Source organism: Hibiscus syriacus, unplaced genomic scaffold (genome assembly GCF_006381635.1).
Source record: "Hibiscus syriacus cultivar Baekdansim isolate YM2019G1 unplaced genomic scaffold, ASM638163v2 tig00003715_pilon, whole genome shotgun sequence".
Lineage (NCBI taxonomy): Eukaryota > Viridiplantae > Streptophyta > Magnoliopsida > Malvales > Malvaceae > Hibiscus > Hibiscus syriacus.
In genome coordinates, this window is record NW_024061980.1 from 1,889,422 (window position 1) to 1,905,877 (window position 16,456).

Sequence of the window (16,456 nt, forward strand, 5' to 3'; positions counted from 1 at the left end):
TAATTGACCAAAATAAAATCAAAGTGATACTAAAAATGTAGTTTATCTTAAAAATAAAGACTAAATACTTTTATATGTTGTATTTAATATTTTATATATTTTAAAAAAGAGAGAGGATATTTTCATGTTTAGAAAGTATTTTTTTTATGATTTTACTTAATCTCGTTGGGATATCTAATTAAATTTTAGTGTTAAGAAAGCAATTCGAGAGTAAAAAGTAAATTTTACTTCAAGTAATGGAGAGAATATGGAGTGTGTCTCTGTGGGCTGTGCCAAAAACGCAAGGGTAGCCCTTTTCTACGCCATTAAAACTGGCTTGTCTTAAGTACGACTATGAGACAAAGAGATCAAATTCAATAATATATTGTTAACTAACTTTATTAGTCTAAACGTTTATCCCCATGTGACCTTGGCTGCATTTCTCACGGGGCACTTCACCTTCACTTTTTTAGTATATATATAACTTTCCAATTCATATATATATGTGTGTGTACAATGGCACAGGCTCACCACCTTCTTCAACACCTTCACTTTCTCTCTTCCATTTCCCAGATCTCCAAACTTGAATTCTTCTAAGTTTTTGTGTTTACACACCCACTGCGATACGTCAATATTGATTTTGTTTTGGTGAGTGTCGAGCTTAATGCTGAGTTAATGTTTGTACCTTCGTTTGACTGATTTATATTTTCTTTTCTTTTTTTGCAGGTAGAGTTTTCATGATATCTGAATTTGTGAAATGAGATTTTCCCGGAATCCAAATAGTAGAAGTGCGAATTTTTTGGAAGGAATGCTTGGTGATTATGTTGGAGGAAAGGCTAAGGTTAAAGCTACTAAAAATGGTTGTACTTGGCTTATGACAGCTCTCACTTGCCTGCAACTTGCCTTTGCAGTTTATACAACTATCCTTTTGTATTTCATGAGCCCATCAATAGATTTAAGAACCAAACCAGATATTACTTGAGCGACAAGAATCGAGAGAAACATGAAACAGTTGATCATCCCACCACATGTTCATGGTCGCTTCCAGGAGATTGCTTCTTTCATCACAGCCGAAAATATCCCTCCAATTACCCTGTCACTAGTTTGCGAGCACGAGAAGATTGATTTTGTGCAGAAGAAGTCGAATGATGCTCAAATGATCAAGTTGAAGAGAGAGATGTATGATGAGATACAGAGTTTTCAAAGCAAGACCATTGGTACAGAAACTCTAGCAGAGCTAATGGCAATGAAATCCCAATGGGATTTGTGTGGTCCAAACCACCCGAAAGTGATGGTGCTCTTGAACCATTTCAAGAGAAAAACACTTTGTTCCCAGCTCGATTCCTTGCTTCAACAGTCGCTTCCATTTCATCAAGTTTGGGTTCTTTCATTCGGGAGTCCAAACGAGCACTCTCTAAAGAGAATCGTAGAAAGCTACAACGATTCTAGGATCAACTTCATTAGTTCAAGCTATGATTTCAAGTCCTATGGAAGGTTTCAAATGGCTTTACAAACAGAAGCCGACTTCGTGTACATCGTGGATGATGACATGATTCCTGGAAATAAAATGTTAAAGATTTTATCTCATGTAGCAGGAACTGAAAAGTATAAGAACTCTATTTTGGGCAACATTAGAAGGATCTTGCCTTTCAGAAAGAAGAATTTTTCATTCCCGAGCTACAGGAAGTTCCGATCGAAGGAGGCAGGGCTTTACCTGCCTGACCCTGCATACGATATTACAGTCCAAAAAATCGTGCAGGTGGATTTCCTTTCAAGTTCATGGTTCTTATCGGCTGAGCTTGTCAAGGCATTTTTCATTGAGACGCCATTCACATTCATGACCGGTGAAGATCTTCATCTTAGGTACGTTTACAAAATTTTCATGGCACACAAAAATTATCAAAAAAAAAAGTTGGTATAGTAATATTAGTAATAGTCCAAAAGATTTTTTTCTATCACTGACTAATTTTGGTTGGGTACAAAAAAGGGTTATTTTTCATGGTTCGATCACCTGTTGAATAATATATATATTCATTATCTAAAGTTAGTGGTGATAAAGACTAATGTGTGATTGCTAAATATGATTTAATTATATCTTGAGGAAACTGATTGTGCCAAAGGGATCTCTACATATTTGATGAATTGTGTTAGAATAAGTGGGCTCAATGCTGAAAGTTGACTCCCAAAGCATTTTAAGTACTAATTTTCTACTTAATTCTATGAAAGAATCTTCTTAACTCATCCTACAATTTATTAGTACTGAGTTGACCAACTTTTTCTCAATATTCTATTCTCTTTTGAGGAAACCACTGTGATCTTTAAGGACATAGTCCAAGTCAGAGATGAACAATAGTGGAGGGCACTAATTGATGGTTATATAACTCAGTGGGCTGCAATGTACCCTCAAAAGATCGACGCTTTCCTGCATGCTCACAGTGTCGATGAGGTCAAGGAACTTGCCCCGCTGCTCAAAAATTTCAGATCTTCTGTCGGAAAGAAGGCTTACATTGTAGTTTCCAGAGGCAATTTCCACCCCTGTGAAGATGCTGCAGCAGCTCTAAACTAGCCAAAGTCGGTTTGCAAAGAGCAAAGATTTTTGATTTGCAAATAGAAGCACTTTCAGGAACATGGAACTCCGAGGTCCCAATTCTGCAGGTAGTATACTCTAGTTTGAAAGGATTGATAAATATTCATAACCCCGGTGTGATTATCATTGTAACATCCCAAAATACGGGTTAATGACTAAATTGTAAAACATCAGAATTTGGTGACTAAAGCAGAATAATTGAATAGTATTGTATTTTGGTATAGGATTAATTTGCAAGGAAGAAAGAATAGAAGGAAAAAATGGTCATTTGCAAGGAAAATAATTATTTGGTTATATATATATAGAGGCCACTTGTATGTGAGGAAGCAAATATCCAAGCTTCCAGACAACTCTTCTTCTCCGTTCTTCTTTGTGCGTATGAGCCAAGACAAAGGTAAGAATTCTTATTAGTTGTTTATTAGTTGAGATTTAAGTTTGGTTTTGCTCCTGAGATGCTAATTAAGCTTAAGAAAAGCTTAATTTGTTTTAAAACAACAAGATGAATGATGTAGGAAGAATTAAAGATTAAGAGTTCTTGAACGAAATTTTGAAATAAAGGTCATAATGAGAATTGAGAGTTGAATTTGACTTGCCACCAACTTGATTAAGAAATATGAAGTGTTAGAATCAGATTTAGAACATGTGGGAATTTGAGTGAAATTCTTAAATTCAATGGGGAGAAATGAATTTTGAAGGTTAAGAGATATTGAATGAGTATTAATTAGTTTAAATAGGTGTATAAGAGTTAAGAATATAAAAAGGGGTGATATATGAAGAGTTGAGAGGATCAGGAAGGGATTTTCGTGCTCAAACTGTCATTTCTGGGTTGTGTGCATCGATGCACATTCAATGTGTATCGATGCACTCTCAAATAAATGAGCATCGAATGCAATGAGTGCATCGATGCATAGGGAGTGCATCGATGCATAATGAGTGCATCGATGCATAAGGAGTGCATCGATGCATAAGGAGTGCATCGATGCACCTGCTTAAAATACAAACATCGAATGGGAATTATGCACCGATGCATAGATAGTGCATCGATGCACCCGTCAAGGGATGCATCATACATGGTGTAGTGCATCGATGCATACCTTCATTAAAAGATAAAAATAGCTTTCTTTTAGCCTAAGGAGTGATAGTTTAGAATATATCAAATAGTATACTGATATGTATCGATGTACTACTATGTAGATTTAGAACGTAATCTCGTTCCGGAACAATCGAAGGATTAGAATCGAGTATAAGCCTGGCTAAGGTGAGTGTATATCCTAGATAAAATGGAATTGAGATAAGACTTGCGATAAGTCTATCTCTTATAATTGAATTTATGATTTCATATTCATGTACATGCATACATATATATGTGTATTAATGTTATAGTGACTTCATGTATAATTCATTTATAATTTAACATGATCTTATATGAGTGAATACTATCATCAAGAATCCTTCCAGGTATGTGAAATAAGAGAAATGATCATGTGAAGTGACTGATGTGTTTACATGGATAGTGATGAAAGAGATATGGAATGAGAAATGTATTTATAATTAAGCCCATGTTATGTAATATGAGAGCTGTACGTATAATTGGCATGCCAAGAGTCGAGGGATAATCAGTGGTCTTTCGGGACATAGTGGTTCTTCGGAACAATCAGTGGTCCTTCGGGACATAGTGGTCCTTCTGGATAAATATTCAATGCCCCTTGAGGGAATTATACAAGCTGTGGTGATATCATAGTGCACAACCTCTATGTACTTGCATACCTTTGTTCTCAATAATGTACATAGGCAATCCAAAGATAAATTAAAGTGAAATTAGCATGAGAATGTATGTGTTATGTGTACATGATATCATCATATATATTATAGTGAAATAGATGCATGCAAATAAAGTTGTCATGATCATATGGAAAGAATGCATGTTCATGAACGCATTGTTATATTTACATGTTTATTGATTGCCTCACTAAGTCCATGACTTAGCGTGTAAGTGATTTATACGTAGGTACCAAGAATCGGGAAGAACAAGAATAGGAGTAGCAAGAACAGCAGCACTGCCAGAAGATCAGATCGGGAGTAACTGATAAAGTATGTATTTTGTCATGTATATTGTTGGCATGTAATAAAAGTGTCAGTTATGAATGCTCTGATCAATTTTGGTTGTTTTGGTCATTTCATGTAAATAAACCGTTTATATGTTAATGAAAGTTTTAAATTTTCTTTGAATTTGGTCAAGAGTCAAAGTTTGAAAAGTCAATGTGACACCTCATACTCGTATTCGGGTCGGATACGGGTTGGGGATGTTACAATCACATTGACAGACATTGATCCCAATGTGAAAAAAGCTTTGAAGATGGCATCAGAGACGAATCCGAATGTTACTGCACTCCTACTTTTACCGAGGCCTTCTGTCTCAAAGGTCCTATGGATGGCAGATCTAAGATCAACAACATTGCAAAGTTAGAATGCCAACATGTTGATTTTTTATAATAAAAAACTATTGTTAAATTAAATCATCTAGATGTTTAATAAAAAATCATCTAAATGATCATTTTGTATTGCAGATTGGAACCAGATGCGGATCTCTATCAATATAATTACTCAAAACTGTGCACCTTCTTTAATAAGGCTTCTTAAGTCTCTGAGTGATGCATTCTATATAGGAGATGATATACCTATCAGCTTCAACGTGTTCGTAAAGCCGATGAGGCGACTATTAAACTTGTAGATTCATTTCAATGGCCCCTAAAGCCCTCAGAAAGAGAATCATTCAAGGAGGTCTCATTCGAGCTGCTAGCGAGAGTTGGTATCCAACATCAGATGACGACTATGGTCTACTACTTGAGGACGATATCGAAGTCTCTCCTTACTACTAATTATGGATTAAATACGATCCCTTAGCCTACCACTATGACCCTCAAGTATCCCTCCAAGAGCTCTCGTCGATCTCTCTTTACACTCCTCAATTAGTTGAAGTTGTGAAAGAGAGGCTGAAATGGAACGCAACCGAGTTCTTCAAGCAGATTCAATCGAATACTCCTTACCTTCACCAGCTACCTTGTAGTTGGGGTGCAGTGTTCTTCCCCAAGCATTAGGGAGAATTCTATGTTTACATGAACATGAGATTCACCGAAGATACCAAAGCGAACCAGTTCAAATCCCGAAGTCGATAACAAACTGTTGGGAAATAAACGAGTAACGAGTAATTTCCCTATAACCAGATTGGTAAGAATGCGAAATAAAAGCGGAAAAATAATACCCGAAATTGATAACGGTGTTCAGCCAATTATGCATACGTCTCTGGACTGCTACAGATCTTTTACTAAAGAGAGAAAATTTACATGTGTTTATAAAACACTCACTACTCACAAGAAAGCTCTCTAAACTCTTTAGTATTGAGAGAAAGAAATGATTTTAGGATGATTTTGAAGCTAAATGAGCTAGAGTATTTATAGTTGAAGCTTAAGGACTAATCTTGTAAATAAACTAAAGTATGCATGGACTAAACTATATTTTCCCCATTTTTATTTTCAACTAAATTTTCCCACTTGCACAGAAAGATCATTCTTCCAGCAACCCACCGAAAAATTGCTTAATATTCAACAATTATTTCAACAATTGTTGGCACCATCGAATTGACTTTAACAATCTTCCACTTGAAGATTGATTTTAATCTGTCTTTACACCTCGATCAATGCAGTAGTATTTATGGTATTGTTACTCTACCATGCCAACTGAAGCTGAACACAACTTCAGTTTGTCTGTAGTCACCGCCCTGTAAACCCACTTGTTATTGGGCAATTTCTCCGTGGTTGCCTTCTCCCTCAACGTCTTGGCTCCCTTCGACTCTTGTCCACTAGTCTTTGAAGGATTGTTCCTCATTTGAACATCCTCGGCAAGCCCCTGCTTCGACCCTTCTCTTAAGATGGTCTCTGAAGCCATGTTCTCTACACGAGCATGCTCGACAAACTCCTTGGACACGGACAACTCTTCTTGCACTTGGCTTCTACTCGCTTTGGCAGAAATGAACCTTATTGATCTAACTCTTAACGCCTCTTCAATCTTGGGTTCGTCATCTTCTCTGGACAAATCGATCCTGGGATCATCCATCACCTTGGATGACTCGGCTCCCCTCGGGTAATTTTGCAACACTTTTAGCATCTTAAGTCTGCACCCCCTCGTTTGCTCGACTCTTACCCTCGGCTTAGCATCTTTGACACTTGAACTTGTGCCAAGCATGCACACATCTTCCCCAGACTCTCCATCTTGTTCATCATTAAGTGGACTTTCTCAGCCACTCGAGGAACAACATTCCTCATCCTTTGACTTGCCTTCATCATGGATTCGCTTGCCACTACCCTCGGCTTTCGGCTTTGTTTTGGAAGCTTTGTTTTTCTTGACTCCAAATTCTTTGATAGACTCAGCGATTTTCAAGGCTTTAGACAAGTCCTTGACTTCCCTTCGCTCCAACACTCTCTTCACCCATGGCTTCAATCCGAACATGAAAGTGAAGAATCCATCTTCTTCAGTCAAACTTGGGACTTTGAGCATGAGTTTTCTGAATCGACTCACATACTCCTTAAGTGTCCCTTTATGCCTGAGACACCTCAACTTGGACCACGCCTCCATCCTGGCATACTGTGAGTAGACTTGCTCATTTTTCACCCTCGGCTTGGCAGCTTTATCTCTTGCTATCGCATCGGGTCCTTTCTTGTGCTCGACTGCTTTGACACCTGCAGTCTCGTCACGTTTTCTTCCGGGTTCGGCTGCTTCAACATCAACAGCATTGCCTTGTCTTGATCCTTGCTTGGCCGCATTGATTCCCTCAATCGGACCAAGTCTTTTTCCTAGCTTGGTAGCTTTAACAAATGAGGACCATCACAGAAGTAGCACTTAAGCTTTTCTTTGCTCACCTTCTTCTTTGCCCGGACTTAGCCTTGTCATTATTTCCCGATGGCATTCCTTGGCTACGAACAGTCGATGGCTCTTCTTGGCCATTCTAAGAGCTTTCTCTACCATCTCCCTGCTGCACATTTTCCTGGTCTCCCCCACTATTGCCACTATCTCTGGACATAGGCCTGGACGACACATCGCTACTTGGCTTGTCACCTGCAAGCTCAGCCAGCTTTTCGGCTACAGCTATGGCCTCTGAAAGTCTCTGGGCATCTCCTTGCTCTCCCCCGAGCATCCCCCTGGTCTAAGTCCTTTCAAGAAGGTCTTGAGCGCATCTCATTCACTCATTGCTCCCTTGCATATGAGCAGCTCCCTCTTGAGCTCATCAACTTTTTTTCTCAAAGCCATCTCTCCCACTCAAATTTAGCTTCTTTTGGATCGTTTCTGATAATTTCCGCAAACCACCGTGTATTAGAAAACCTCCGTCGACAAATTCGTATCGCCTACCAAATTTCACTATTCACGAAATTTATTATTCACGAGAATAGTAACCTCACAGAAAAATTGACAAAATTTACAACCAAAAGCTCATTATACCAGTTGTTGGGAAATAAATGAGTAACGAATAATTTCCCTATAACCAGATTAGTGAAAATGCGAAATAAAAAGCGAAAAAATAATACCCGAAATTGATAACGGAGTTCAGCCAATTATGCCTACGTCTCCGGACTGTTGCAGATCTTTTACTAAAGAGAGAAAATTTATAGGTGTTTACAAAATACTCACTACTCCCAAGAAAGCTCTCTAAGCTCTTTAGTATTGAGAGGAAGAAATGATTTTGGGATGATTTTAAAGCTAAATGAGCTAGGGTATTTATAGTTGAAGCTTAAGGACTAATCTTGTAAATACCCTAAAGTGTGTAGAGATTAAAATTCATTTTCCCCATTTTTATTTTCAACAAAATTTTCCCACTTGCACCGAAAGATCCTTCTTCCAGCAACCCACCGAAAAATTGCTTAATATTCAACAATTGTTGGCGCCATCGAATTGACTTTAACACAAACAGGTGGCAAGCTTTATGGAAGAAGTTTCTCGTTGACATGATGTACTTCAGAGGATATGTTAGCCTTTATCCCAACTTTCCGAACCAAGCTAGCTTTTCAACCAACCATAAGGAACCAGGGGCTCATATCAGTGCCAAGGACAACGTTGTTCAGCCCGATAAAGTAGATTTTGAAGTCCCATTATTGGTGGAAGATTTTAGAAACTTGTTGCCAAATCGAAATTTATCGCCGGCCTCGAAGCTACCATCACTTAACCTTTCAACCAACTTGTGTCACTCAAAGGGCTGAAGGCCGCTGGTGCCAAGTTGGGACAAGATGTATTGCGATGCAACAATGCTACAGAGATTATGACAGTGGACAATATAACAGGTCTGCCACTCCGATGCTCGAAATTCACATGATCCAACCGTTTGTCGTCTGTTATTCTTTAATTCTTTTAATCTAAAAAATCACCCCAAATGTAATAATATTTTTATCTTTGTTGATATGAACCCATAACTGACTCCGCAATAAACTGTAATTAATTGTCTTCAAAAACTGAAACCAAACCAGCATTTTCTTCCTATAAAATGAATACATCTGCAATAACTAGAACAACCAACTACTGTAAATAGCTTGAAAATCAAGAATTTGGTGAGGATTGCGTCAGTTGACAGTAAACAACATACACATTGATTTGTTTTGATCTCTTTATGAAATTTGATTCATCACCAAAATTACATGGAGATGCATATGCTAGCTTCCCTGATAAGGCCATTGTGGATGGTGGTGAGCCTTGCAAAATTTCATGGATTGAAGTAAACATTACATTTGTATTGTATAGCCCCTAAAGTTTTGTATTTTTATTTTCTTAAAGTTAACAAAATTAAATCAACCAGGAAATTTGCCTCTGTTACTATTAACCTAACCTCCTAAATAAGTTTTGCTTATCTGATAAAACAAAAGATCCAACCAAAATCCGAGTCATGTTGGCATTTAAAATGTCAAATCAGTAGTCATATGTTCCCAAAACACAGTTTAAAATCTGACAACTGTTATGTGTTAACTGATTAAAGCATAATTAAATATAAGTACACAACAAAACAGGTTTTTTAAAGTGTTAACTGATTACATAAAAAGAATATTTCGGTATCTTATCTCTTTCCAATTAAAATATAACTAATAACAGTATTTTTTTTATAAAAATAAAGTTTTATGCTTTTTATTAAATTTAATTAGTAAAATTAAAATTTTACATCTTTAATGTTAATGTTCGACTTTTATCATAAATAAATCATATAATTTAATATTTATAATAATTAATTGTAATTATATTTATATAATTTAAAAAATTTAAACCACCGCAGAGACGACAAATACCAGATTGTGTACTGTTTTTCTCTCCTCGTCTCTGTTAGTCTTCAAACATAATTTTATTAGAAAAAAACATTGTTTGCTATCTGTTTTTTTTTTTTTAATTTTGGTTTAAGATCAAGATCAACTGATCTTCAATCAATAAAGAACGAGGTATGTTTCTAACCCTAGTTTTTTCTTCTCGAAATTTGAATTTTCTTTATGGGTTGTTTTATTATTTTCATTGAAGTAATTACTTGAAGTGTAAACGTACTTTTTTCCCGTTTTCTCAGCTTTGATTTTGAAATCTAACATGGCCATTACTTGTTAAAAAGGGTATTTTTACTCTTAAATTGTAGATTTTGTCTTTGTTCAAGCATCTGAGTTTTGTTGAATGTGATCGGGAAATTTTTTTTTCCAATATGCAGATCAGTAAATTGAATGAAAAGGCTAAAGTCTTTTTCTTTTTCCCATCAGATGATAGTAACAATGCCGTCTTATTAGTTGCAGGTTTTAATTTTTGATTATCTGGGCATTCATGTTTACTTCGTAATTTGGCGGTTGTTTTATTATGTTGAAGCCATTTTCAGATTGGGATTTAGAAAAGATGCGATGGATCCGGGATTGGGAAATGGTTTGAACCCTAAAGTGGTAAAGCCTAATGGAGTTACTCTGGAGAGTTAAAACAGCATAACTAAATAGAAGGATTGATAGGCCGTTTTTAAATCTGATTTATGTCCGCTTTTATTTAAGAAAGTTCTGCTTGCATGTTCATTTCATTTTTTTTGCAGTTAATTGTACTATAAGAGTAAACTATAGTCAAACATATTGAACTATGCCTCGGATTTTAAGCAGTTGAAATTTTAATAGTCGCTTCAGGCAATGCAGTAACTAATATGGCGACTTGCTTGTTTAGTGTGTCAAGTTTTTGGATTTTATTTTTTATTGGCATTGTCTTACAAAATATATGAAATTTGTAATTGATGTCGTAGATTTATTTTCTAACAGTCTAAAATATTGCAAAAATGTTATATTAGTTTAAAGTATTGCAGATCTTCTTTTTTTTTGTAGTTTAATTCTTTTTTGTAATATACACTGAAGCTCAGCACGTCACACTGATCAAAGGTCAAGCTTAGTTGAAGACTAGAGCAACTTTGCATTGGTGTTCTTGAAGATTCCCTTTGCTCCTCAAGGTGCTTATGGGAGATAATTGTCCTCGTGGGCGTCTAACCTTCTAAATCAAGTGCAAGAGAAGATACAGTTATGGCACCATGCACCGCAGGTTAGGATTTATTAATTGTTACCTCTCACTATTAGACACTTCAAATATAAAACAAATAGATCAAATAGAGTGAAAAGCATAATCTTTTGCGACCCATTCTTGGATTTGAATTCTTTTCTTTTTGTTTGTAAATAATTTGTTTTTACCAAACTAATTGGCTTGGCAGTGGAGTTTTAGAAAACAAATGAGAGAGCCAGGCTAGTTATCGCAACAATTCTTGGAATGGTGTTAGGATTTTTTATTGGTGTTTCGTTTCCATCAGTTTCCCATTACAAGGTATGTTTGCCTTCATTAGTAATTAAGATATTTTGCAGTCAATCTTTTATCCATGATCCATATGATTTGTTTTCGCTCCCTGCAGATTCACTTACCTTCAAGCCTTAGATCAACTTTTGATGTATCCGTATCTAATGATCAAGACTTTATAGTCAGGTTTCCTGAGAGAACCACTGACAATCTACCTAAGGTTGCTGTTTGCTTACTTCCTATCACCTTTGCTCTTTTAATCTTTTGTTGTTTGGAAGGAGAAGACATTTTATTGACAGATTGTATATATTTTCCAGATTATCGGTGCTACTTTTGTTTACCACCGTTTTTGAACCATTATATTTTGTCTTAGATCAGCTTGAGTCACATTCAGCTTATCGTGTTCTTTACAAATTCCAAAGGAAAAGTTCTAATGCATGAGGGTTATTTTGCCCCTGAATCACTATCATTCTCCGTTTTGGAATTTATGTCTTGTTGGGCGCTAAACTATACATCCATGTGTCTTAATATTCTTGATTAATGGGTGTATCTTATCATGATTTTCCGTAACTCTGCAGGATCTGAAGAAGAAACCAAAGTATTTAGTGACATTTACAGTTGGTTTTGATCAGAGGGATAACATAGATAAATGTGTTAAAAAGGTCAGACAATGGGACATTCCATTTTTTTAAAAAAAAATTGATTTCCAGGGTTTTTGATGCTTATGTATTCTCACGTATGGTAGTTTTCTGAGGATTTTCAAATCATGCTTTTTCATTACGATGGGCGGACGACTGAATGGGACCAATATGAGTGGTCAAAGAATGCAATCCATGTTAGTGTAAAGAAGCAAACAAAATGGTAAGCTTTATGGCGTTTAGAATGGTGTGAAATTTCTATGTTGCTAGATCTTTTTAGTTGGAGAGATTTTTGAAGAAAGGATAAGCTTTTGCTTATTCCTTGCTTCCTTCAATTCCAGTTGCTGCCTTGCTAGATGGATGATAAGTTGCTGCAGTTCTGATATTCATGCTAATATATTTGTACATTATCAGGTGGTATGCAAAAAGGCTTTTGCATCCAGATGTTGTATCCGCTTATGAATATATTTTCATATGGGATGAAGACCTGGGAGTGGAACACTTCAATTCGGAGAGGTTTGTCCTGTAAACCATTTATGTTTTTCACTTAGTTTCAACATGTATATGTTTCTTATTTTCTCTACAAAAATTACCAGATACATACAACTGGTCAAGAAGCATGGTCTGGAGATCTCTCAACCAGGTTGGGAGCCCAATAATGGATTGACATGGCAGATGACAAAGAGAGGTGACAAAGAAGTTCACAAGTAGTCTCTCTCTCTCTCTCTCTCTCACTCTCTCTATTACTCATCCATATGAAGTCGCAATTACTTTTACGATCATAAAGGATTTTTTTTCGTGTCATCTGAATTCTGCATTTGAACTTGGTTCACAGGATTACAGAGGAGAAACCAGGCTGGTGCAGTGATCCTCATTTGCCACCATGTGTCGCGTATGCTCTCTCTCTCTCTCTATGCCACTCTTGATTTTCCCTTCAACCAGATGCCCTCTTTTCCTCTTGGTGCATTTAACATTGTTTGCTTTCTTTCAGTTTTGTGGAAATAATGGCACCTGTATTTTCTCGGGAGGCTTGGAGATGTGTGTGGCATATGATTCAGGTAAAGTATAGTTCAGAATTCCGTTCTTTAGCCAGATTGTTTACACGCCCAAGTAAATAGATAAACTTAAATCTAAAGAGAACTCTTAATTGATTGACTCTTTGTAGTTCTTAAATGAGGTAATTTAGAAGAAGAAAAAATCAGATTAAAACCAGCTCAATACCAGCACCATTTGGGATGAGTTCCTTACATTCTCAACTTCTCCAATGATGGAATTAAGAATGAAGACACGGATTAGGAGCGTAGAATACTGTTTGCTAAAAATTTACTTCATAACTTGTTACAATTCCCTGAGCTCCTTATGATACTACCAAAAATGAGATTCTTGTAGATCAGTTTGGTGCGTGGATGCTTAATTTCTTGAGCTCTTTCCTTTTGATTCTACCAAAGTGCTTAGCAAAACTTGTTCTTGTAGAATGATTTGGTGCATGGATGGGGATTGGATTTTGCTCTCAGAAGATGCGTCGAGGTTAGTGGTTTATATCTCTTTTTCTTAACATTTCCTTTTTCTTTTATTCATTCACTGCTCTACAGTGAACAATATAAGAACCTGTGGAAGTCTTTAATTGGTAAAATGCATTATAATTACCTGCTCTTTTTGGAAACTCTTCCTTGTAAAATCAGCAACACTTGAATTTATGAAGGCATCCTTGTAAAAATGTTAATTTTTTTATGAAATTTGAGCTTTTTCAACTATCTAATAACATGCCAAGTTGGCTTCTCTTAGCTCTGTGAAAAGTGAGAGCTTCATGTTTATCTCAGTCCGACCTCTTATTTTCTCTTGTACTAAATTGCCATTTTCTTCTTCCTAGCCTGCACATGAAAAAATTGGTGTGGTAGATTCACAGTGGATTATACATCAAGTAATCCCTTCTCTTGGAAAGCAGGTGAGTTCTCGTCAGCCTACTAGATACTATTGGTTTCATGCTGAATGATGTGTTAGCTTATTTCCTCGTACGTTTATGTGAATTATTAATTATATGAAGATAGGTTTTGATCTATTACTGATGACCTTTTTTATCTCTTTATCATGGCCGTCCTGATTACAATCTCATAACTATGTGTTTTATTGAATTTCAGGGCAATCCGGAAGGTGGAAAAGCTCCTTGGGAAGGGGTATGCATATTATGAATCTTGATATTTTAAAAGTTATTCTTAGATTTGAAACGTCTTGTTGTAAAAGAAGGGTTAATCCGTAAACCAACTCGGTTATTTCTTCCTTTTCCATTCACAGGTTAGAGCAAGGTGCAAAAACGAACGGTCGATGTTTCAGAAATGACTCTCGAGTGCAGACAAGGAATACTTTGCTCAGCTTGGAAAGGAGGATTAAATATTAATTTCATTGATTTCTTTTTCTGAGAGCCCTACTGAATTTCTTTCACCCCCATTTGTACATGTATATTACCTCATCTGATGTTTGCTAGGTTTCAGTTTGAGCAACAGTTTTTGCCGAAAGCGGGCTGACTCATTTCCCTGAGACACATTCTTTTGTAACATAAGATTTCTACAGCTATAGAGGGGGGGGGGATTCTTTTATATCTTCCTCTCGAGTTGCTCATGTTTCTAATTCCATTTCTATCGTGATCATATCCCCTATGTTACTTTGACTCCAGTATGAATAATGGTGATGGGCTTCCTCCATCCCCCCCCCCCCAAGAATTTCATGTATTCCGAGTGTACTCGACTTATTTGTACTCATTCAAAGGTCTCTCTCTTTGTTCATTGTCCTCATCACTTGTTTACAAGGTAACATGTGCTTTCTCTTTGCTTCGTAAATATCTATTTTTTTTCCAATGCAATCTTTTCTTTAGTTACTGCATTTGGCCTTTCTTAAACATGCAACCAAGGAGAGCTTATGAGAAATTTATAAATTTTTCTAAGAAATCGAGTCCCATGGTTTGCCAGCTTTCGTTGTATCTTATGAGATTGCAACATTATAAATCTCAAAGCTTTCGTAAGTTGGTAATTCCAAACCATTTTGTCTCATGCAACAATCTGCAGCTTAACCCCCAGACATTCACTGTTCAATTTTCAAATTGGCGTTACACTTAGGCTTAGGCCTATAAATGAACAAGAACGAGGGTATATTCGTGTTCGTTCGTTAAACTTTAACCAAACGAAGGAACACGAATAACTAAACGAACAGAATTTGTGTTCTTTCATTAAGAAATTTAGTTTGTTCATATTCGTTTATATTCGTTTGTTAAAATGAACGAACACAAACGAATGAACATAAAATTAATCGGATTTATATTTGAGAAGAGTTTCTTTCTTTTCAAATAATTTTAAGATTTATATTTTTTAATTGATTTGAGTATTTTATTTGGAATGAAAATGAAATGAATTTAAAAATATTAGAAGGTTCAACGTTAAAATTTATTAAGTCTTAATATTTCAAACGGGTCTGGAAAACATAAACGAGTGAGCATAAACAAACGAACATAAACGAATAAACATAAACAAACGAACATAAACGAATGGATTATCGAATGTTTCACGAACGTAACTAAACGAATGAGCTTTTTGTTTGTGTTCGTTCATTTAATTAAAAGAGTATAAAATAGTGTCAATATTTCATTCGTTTCATAAATAAACGAACTTCCGCCTAAAGGTTACGAACAATTCCCTGAACGTTTTGTTCGTTTACAGGCTTATTTAGGTTTAAAGTAAAAAAATCTCTAAATTATGTCTTTTCTTTAAGAGAAAATAACCTCAGTGACCAAAAATCCCATATAATATACGATTTTAACCAACTTTTTCCGGATTTGCCAAAATGACCAACAAAATCGCAATGCGATCGCTAATTCGCAACGCGATCTCCATTATCGCAAATTTGCGTTGCATTTTCGCAATGCGATAGTTGAAAATCGCGTTGCGATGGTCTACAGTATCGTTGCGATTTTCCCAATTCGCAATGCGAATAAGTAAATCGCAACGCGAATTGGGAAATTCGCAATATGAATAAGTAAATCGCAACGCGAATTGGGAAAATCGCAATGCGATACTGACTATCGCAATGCGATAATAAAAAATCGCAACGAGATACTTACTTTCGCAACGCGATACTGACTTTCGCAACGCGATAATACATAATCGCAATGCGATTTTCAAAGCGCCATTAGTATCCTGGCCAAGTATTTTATTTTTAAATTCCAAACATGAATATAAATATATTGGAACACTGAACTGTCCACAGTATATCCCGTAATCGTAACTCATAACCTAAAACCTAAAATCACAACTCAGTCCCATCTCCATCTCTCACTCTCTCACCCATCTCCGACGAAATCCGTCCCCATCTCCGGCGAAATCCGTCTATCTAAATCTCTCAGAGCCACCCTCACAATCAGAAATGGAAAATCAACCAAATCAAC

General features: G+C 36.2%; 1 protein-coding gene and 1 pseudogene across 1 annotated transcript; both read left to right on the forward strand.

The window, feature by feature from the left end:
- The first annotated feature begins 721 nt into the window (after positions 1-721).
- Positions 722-8,980, forward strand: LOC120180612 (annotated as a pseudogene).
- Positions 8,981-9,926: 946 nt separating this feature from the next.
- Positions 9,927-14,490, forward strand: LOC120180623. The gene is made up of 14 exons (XM_039185924.1): positions 9,927-10,032; positions 10,960-11,140; positions 11,307-11,416; positions 11,502-11,606; positions 11,965-12,048; positions 12,132-12,247; positions 12,439-12,540; positions 12,621-12,731; positions 12,860-12,916; positions 13,016-13,082; positions 13,498-13,551; positions 13,895-13,969; positions 14,163-14,198; positions 14,317-14,490. Exons 3-14 carry the CDS (start codon positions 11,363-11,365, stop codon positions 14,359-14,361), a joined length of 906 nt encoding a protein of 301 aa, XP_039041855.1. The 5' UTR covers positions 9,927-10,032; positions 10,960-11,140; positions 11,307-11,362; the 3' UTR covers positions 14,362-14,490.
- The last annotated feature ends 1,966 nt before the right edge of the window (positions 14,491-16,456 follow it).

Coding starts and splice junctions, on each gene's coding strand:
- LOC120180623 (XM_039185924.1), top strand. CDS start 11,363: ATGGTGTTAGGATTTTTTATTGGTGTTTCGTTTCCATCAGTTTCCCAT. Junction 12,917..13,015: donor CATTTGCCACCATGTGTCGC/GTATGCTCTCTC, acceptor GCTTTCTTTCAG/TTTTGTGGAAATAATGGCAC. Junction 13,970..14,162: donor TCCCTTCTCTTGGAAAGCAG/GTGAGTTCTCGT, acceptor ATTGAATTTCAG/GGCAATCCGGAAGGTGGAAA.